Consider the following 7,458-nt stretch of genomic DNA (forward strand, 5'->3'; position numbering starts at 1 on the left):
TAAATCAGCAGTCAAAACAACTGAATTAATATGACAATTGTTCATGTAAACAAGCAGTCAATACAACTGAATTCCCATTACAACTTGCTCAACAAATTTAGAGCCAGCTAAAACAATAGGAGACACATGACGTGGATCGGTTTTGATCCCTTCCAGCTATCTAAATTTTAAGGAACTGATCCTTCGCTGTGTATTTAAATCTATACATGTTTAGTCTCAACTTTGTTAGAATAATGAATATAGTTGGACCTCTGAACTTGATTCCAAATTTGCTCAGCCTTCTCCGTGTTTCGTCACCATGTATGGTTCCCTTTTAGATGCTTATCATTCTCCATGCTTCGTGACCATGTCTGGTTACATATTAGATGCTTAGGCTGAGCAGCAATGCAAATTCCCTTTTCACTAGGCTCTCTCTCCTAAGCCTGCACATTGGTCTTGGCTTGATGAACCTCAGCTGGAATTATGGCTATGTTTTCAGCTTGACTAGAAATCTCCTCACTCCGAACTTCACACAAAATCTGGGAATCATTCTCTCGAAATGCAGAGCATTTGTCTTTTTGACTCGGATTTTCTTCAGCCCATGTGCTGCTTTGAGGCAGAAAAATGTCATCTGAAATTATGTCAATCCGAGTAGGCCTGTCTTCCTTTTGCACTTCACTAGCTCCCAGAAGAAGCTCATCTGGAGTCGCAGCAGGATCAAGATCCCAGCAGCCATCAGGCAAGTTAAGGGAATCTCCTTTCAGTAAACAAGATGGCACTTGGTGCGAAAACCGTAACATCTCCCTTCGAGGAATCCACCTAATGGCATCCTTGCTTGTATTTTTTTGGTACACAGTCTTGAATCCACCCAGCTTAATTAAAGGAGTCACACAGACACCAAGGTCTTCAGAATAGTCATCGAGCACCTCTACCATCTCATACTGATGTCTTACTTCAGGTGGAGTTGTTTTGTTCCAATCAGGCGACCAATTACGATAAACAGCCCAAATATCTCCACTTCTAGGGTAGATTCTAATGCAACCTCCTCTACCTGCCTTCTCCTTGCTCAGCAGATGGGAAAAAATGTTAACTTGCTCAACAACTTCAGCATTATATGCCCTAAAATTTCCACAAGATTTTGTAAACCCAGAATCCAACCAATTTACAGGCCCAAATTCACTATCAGTTTTTGAGCTCAGGTAACTGATGTGAATCTTAAAAGGCTTAACAGAGATAATCTGGCGGATTAGACAATATAAACGTGGCATACCATCTTCTTCATCATATAGAGCCCATATCTGCTTTGGCTTAAAGCATTCTTCAGCTCTGTCCTTGTCGAAGTCATGGAAGTCTGAATCAGGAACAGTTATTGACAGTGAACCAGCCTTCTTCGGTTCTGATTGATGACCCAAACCCAAACCTACTCGTTTAGGTGCCTCACTAAATTTATCTGCTTCAGCCTCTGCTTTTTTCTTTTTCTCAGCCTGTGCAGCAGCAGCCGCTGCTGAAGCCAACTTAATTTCCTCCAGTTTCTGACGGATTACTGTTCTAGCCTTGTCAATTAACAATTGTCGTGCATCAAATGCAGGAGCTGCCGAACAACGTCTTAATGAGGTATCAGATGGAGTTGAAGGCTTAGCATTAATTTTCAAACTTCCATTTGCATTGGCCAGTCTCTCTTCTGCAACACTTTTCGCAGAATCTGAGATGCCACTGGCACAATTGCCTCCCGAATCAAACTTTCTCTTCTTGTATGGTCTAGTAACCTTGGGTGCAGGTTGTTCAGCATAAACTGTACAACTATTCAAAGAAACATCACCTGTAGCATTCCTCATACGATGTCGCCCATTAGCTTTTCCTCTGTTTACCTTTCCATTTACCTGATGGGATGCTTCGGTAACAGCAGACAATCCATTAGCATCTGAAACTCCAGCAGAATGTCCAGTAAAGGAAGTCCACTGGAATGAAACATTAGAGACATACTCCCCCGGCCCATGTCCAGAATGATGTCCTGAGATCCCATTGCCCGAACAATATGCAGAAGCTGTTGGCATGTATGTAACCCCACATCCATGACTTGCATATCCGTTTTCAGGGACAAATGACCAGGGACAATATGGAAAAGAACCATTAACTGGAGCTACTCCTGTTTCAACAGCAACAAAAACACCTCGGCAGTTCTTACAGGAAAGTTTCTTGTTCACATATTTCCGGAGATATTCATACTGAACATGACAGGAGGTGCAGACAGTCCAAAATGTATCAAGTCTCTGATGAGAACCTGAAGACTTGGAATAATTGTCAAAACCACTTACCCCAGCAGAATGTGCAGCAAAGTAGTTTCTCCGGTGATCATAAGAGTTCCTTTTAGCACTATCAGACAAAACCGTCCATGCTTCAGAAACAAGCTTGAAAGCTCCATCAGCACCCACAGTTTTGTTCTTATCAGGGTGAAGCAACACAGCCATCTTTCTATATTGTTTCTTCAACTTAGCCTTGTCTGCAGATGGATTCAATCCAAGAATAGCATAAAAATCAAACTCCCCATTAATTTTCACCTCTGAAGCAGTATAAACTCCAAATGTCGCTACCATTTGCGCTATACCCTCTAACTCAGGGCAGAGCATTTGAGCCTTCAAAGCACAATTTCTCGCACCTGCAAAGTCCCTCTCCACAAATCGCTTCTCGGCATATGCTTTCACTGTAAGCGCTTCGTCTATGTTTGACTCCATATGAACGTCAGAGGATCCAAACAACAACTATCCTGAAGATTCTATAACAGGATCATTGTTCCTCAACAATTATATTCCGGCTTCAGCAGCACCTCTACAGGAATATGATGGATGTATAAACAATACAGTGTTTCTAATCACTTCAGCAACTAACAATTAAATCCAAATTCGAAAAAATAGACAATTCAAAAGAATTCAATCCAAACTCCAAAACCCACCCTTTTGTCTACACCAGTAAACATGAATTCAATTAACAAATAGACCTTACCAATTTCCCATTACAGTGTCAAAAATAACTCGGAAAACATAATTAAGTGAACCTTTGTATTTCCTTATTTTTAATTAATAAATACGGTTAAAAAAAAACATAATCCAGGTAATTTACAGACTAGTTCTTAGGATATCCTGAATCAGCCAATTTCAGCTTCCCAAAGTAGCTCATTTCAATCAAAAGATTTCAACTTTGTTTTAAGTCTGAAGTCAAAATTCAAAATTCAAAATTCAAAAAATAAAATAAAATTTGAATTACTGCTCCTTAATCACTGAGAATAAACCAAAATTCTTCAAGAAGCAACAAGATCGAAACTAAATCCTACACAAAAAATAGAAGAAACTTTCCAACAATCAGATACCATTTCTTCACATATTAAGCTGAAGTGGGGCTTTAAAAAAAAGAAAAAAGTAAAGAAAAAAAGATGAGCACTATCAAAGATCATAGAGTTGTACTGAACTTACTGAGATTTGATTTGCAGCGAGAACTGAAGCAGACCCAGATGAGCAAAAGCTATTTTGATCCTCAAATTTGCTTCAGATCTTGACCAAATCTAGGAATCCTTAAAGGGTACATCTATAAAGCAACCCCACATAAAATATATATATTAAAAAAAGGTAAACGGAAAAAAAAAAGAAAGAGCTAAAAGAAAAGTAAATATTCAAAGAGGGGCTCATGTACAATTTTACTGAAATTTTGGGGGCCCAAGATTCCGGCAGCTAGCAGCGGCGAAGGGTGGATAAATCCCGCCTTCAAAAACGCCGACCAGAAAAATGTAACTGTTGCTAGTATATAGTAGTTAAACAGAACCTACACACGTAGATACAATTAGAAGCAAATATTAGCTAAATAATAATGTGTGTGATTAGAGTTGTATTTCTCTACTTATTTATTTTGACATATTTCAATTTTAACACATACTTTTTAGAGGACTCAATATTAAAACATACTAGTAGTTATTTTGGCGCATTTCGCACGGGATTTTTTTTCCCTTGTGAATAGTTGTGAACCTTTTGTAAGGCATAAAAAATCCAAGAATGAAATGTCAACAATATTTTTATATGTTTATTCAAAAGATATGTTGTAGCCTAAATGTTCAACTACCACATTAATTTTAAAAATTTTTATATTTGAAATTTATTATGATCCCTTGTGAAATTTATTATGAAATTTTTTATATTTGAATTTTTTTTTCCTTGTGAATAGTTGTGAACCTTTGTAAGGCATAAAAAATCCAAGAATGAAATGTCAACAATATTTTTATATTTTTATTCAAAAGATATGTTGTAGCTTAAAGGTTCAACTACCACATTAATTTAAAAAATTTTTTATATTTGAAATTTATTATGATCGATAATATTTGTCAAATAAATAACAACAATATATTTTAAATATGCTTTCTAGAAAAATATTGTATTCTAAATGTACTACCACCTTACTAATTTTAAAAAGCTTTTTACACCTAAAATTTAATATAAAGTAATAATATTCATCAAATACTGAAATACATACAAAATGTTAATAGCAATTCTTTGAGATAGTTTGATGCAAACTTGACCTCTCAAGTTGATCCAATGAAGATTCAAGTTTCAAGCATCACTTTTGGCTGAGTTTAGGTTTCATCAAGTTTCATAGTGTTAGTTTAGTAGTTTTCTTTTGAAACCACCAATCAAACCTGGCGGGAGGGGATGGTTACCCACTTTATTAAAAAAATAACCAAGACGACAAAAAGAGTCGTGTTATTATTACTCAAGAGTTAAACACAGAATTCTCAAGTATCTCATATGATTGATGTTCTTGAAAGAAGACTTGAAAATCTCAAGTATGAATTACCTTCAAATTCATCTTCCTTAGCTAATTTTGTTTTCAATAAAGAAAAAGAAATTTGTCGGGGAACATGTGTACAACATGCAGAATTTTTCTCATCAACACGGATAAGAAGAGCATCTTCACCACCAGGAATTGCAAGATCTAAGGCATGATTTTGCACTCGATAAACCATTTGGTAGTGTAGGGTTGCTGCAATTGCATCTGTAACTTGATCTGCACTGACAATCTGTACCTGTACCTTTAAGGCATCTAACAGGTGAGGATCTTCTAAAGACATATTAAAATTGGGGAAAAGGGTCACAAAAACAGTTCCAGCATTAAGAGTTGTTTCAACAGTTGCAATACAAGCATGCTGGTATTTTGTTGAAGATTGTCTTATGCTTATAAATATGTACCAAGATGAACTGCAAAATTATTCTGAGTTTTTGCATCATATGTCTTATTCTATAGTTAGTAGACAAGTTAGAATGAATATATTCAAGCTTCTAAGGTAGATCAACATCCAATCCTTGCCACTAAGAAGGAACAGTTTATCACTTTACATATTCCCAATGATTTTCCTTCTCAATGGAAAGAACAAGGATTTTCTCATATTCATTTTGGAGCAATTAGGATATCTCTATCTTTTCATGGGAGAAAAGATGGTCAGCATGGTTTTCTCAATATTCCTTTGATGTTAAACACATTAAGGGAAAGAAAAATATTGTTGCTGATTTTTTCTCAGGAAAAGAACCTATCCAAGACCCTCCTTTGAAACTAGATCCTTGGGTAATTTCATCATGTCTGATGTTTACATCCATACAATCAGAACCTCCGGATATCCATGAAATTCCGTACCCATGGCAAAAAGAAAACATTGAAAGAATCTGAAACAATTATGACCTAGAACTTTTTAGTTCATATGGTGGTTCAATTTTAAGTCCTTTCGGTACAAACCTTGATTACCCATTTTGCCAAATCTTCATAGCCAATCCAACTGAATTTCCAAAACAATTATTATGGTATTTTTGGTGCTTATTGTGAGGACTCGCAAATTTCTTGTATTTTCCTCAAAAATACCCTTTTATTTGAAAATTATTATTTATCAAAGCCCACTACCCAATTATTTCACAATAAGTGTAAGTAAACCTAGAAAATAGGGTTTTACGCTTCGGTTTCAAGTTTGGAGCAAAATTAGGGTTTTCGCGATTTTCCGCCGGATGAATTTTCGGTACAGAGTAAGGATTAAATTTGGTGATTAAAAAGTGACTTTTAAGTGAGAAATAATATGTGATTAGAAGCAATGAATAAAAGTTAGTGAAAAGAAATTAAAAACCCTAGTATGTGTGTTTTTAAGAAAAACGGTGCGAACCGGCGGGTCCCGCGCACTACCGATTGAACGCACCACTTGACCACCATTTTCTTACCATACAAGTTGATCACTAATTGAGCAAAATATCTTCCCCCTCATGGCTATCTCTTGACCGAAATTTGTGGACTAAAATAGCAAGGAAGAAAGAGAAATTTTTGTGGTTGTAATTAAGCCAAGTGTTGGCAAAACTTGTGGCTTAGATTAATCCTAGTCTTCTTGCCTTTTTAATCACCATAGAGCAGCCATTCTTCTTCATTTTTTTCCTTGAGCTTGGCCGAGAGAGACAAGAGGGAAGAACACCAAAGAAAAACAATTCCATCTTCTTGATTTGCTTCAACCCAAGTAACAAATTCAAATCCAAACCGATTAAAGAGTAGCTTGTGAGTTAGGAAGCTTGGGAAACCAAGAAATTTCAAAGGGAGTGAACTAACACTCATCCAAGCCTTGCTTTTGAGGTATAAACATCTAGCCATGATTCTTGTTGCTTAAATCTTGCTTTAAGATGTTTCTTTAGCTTAAGTTGTGGCTTAATTTCATGATTTTGCATGTGGGTGTGATGAATTGGGGATGAATAAGTAAGTTAGGGTTTCATAGTATTCTGCCTAAATTTGATGTATGATGCATATATGTTGCGAATAAGGTTATTAGAGAGGCTTTGGTAGTGATTAGACCAAGAAAAGTGGGAAAGTTCCATTAAATACCACAAATTCCAGATTTCTGGAAATTCTTGCCATCATTCTGTCCGAATTTGTAACTGTATGTTAGAGGCCGAATTGGCCTTAGGTCAAAGAAGAAAAGTTGTAGGGAATGGTATTTTATAGGTGTATACAAAATTTCAGCTCAATCGGAGCAACGTAGTTCGTGAAAAGTCCAAAATACCCTTACTATTTTAAGCTTTTCCCCAGCAGTCCGTTTCATCAGTTTGTCCAGTTTATCACGTTTTTTCACTAGGACCCATTCTGATTTAGCTTTTTTCCAAAACATGAAAGTTTTAGTGTTCTGTCTTAGCTTTCAAATGCCTCTAAGAACACCTGATTTGGACTTTTTTACACTGAGTTATGACCATTACAGTGTTCTGCGTTTAAACAGCCGACGAATTGGTTTCTGGTTTAGTAATTTGAGAATTTGACCAAGTTACATTAGAAACTGGACTAAGTGACCTTCATGAACATTATAGCCCTGTGTATTAGCTTTGAAACGGCATAGTTTGCGTCTTAATCCGATAAGCGTAGCCTCGGATATGTTATTTCCGCATTCGCACGTCAAATCTGTCTTTTGCTAAATTGAATTTCTGC

General features: G+C 36.4%; 1 protein-coding gene across 1 annotated transcript; it reads right to left on the reverse strand.

Annotated features, from left to right (window-relative positions):
* LOC113770745 lies at positions 1-3,742 on the reverse strand. Its single transcript, XM_027315314.1, has 3 exons — positions 3,664-3,742; positions 3,447-3,558; positions 1-2,805 (listed from the first exon to the last, which is right to left on the reverse strand). Exon 3 carries the CDS (start codon positions 2,709-2,711, stop codon positions 417-419), a length of 2,295 nt encoding a protein of 764 aa, XP_027171115.1. The 5' UTR covers positions 2,712-2,805; positions 3,447-3,558; positions 3,664-3,742; the 3' UTR covers positions 1-416.
* Between the last annotated feature and the right edge of the window lie 3,716 nt (positions 3,743-7,458).

This window comes from Coffea eugenioides, chromosome 5 (genome assembly GCF_003713205.1).
Source record: "Coffea eugenioides isolate CCC68of chromosome 5, Ceug_1.0, whole genome shotgun sequence".
In the NCBI taxonomy this organism is placed as follows: domain Eukaryota; kingdom Viridiplantae; phylum Streptophyta; class Magnoliopsida; order Gentianales; family Rubiaceae; genus Coffea; species Coffea eugenioides.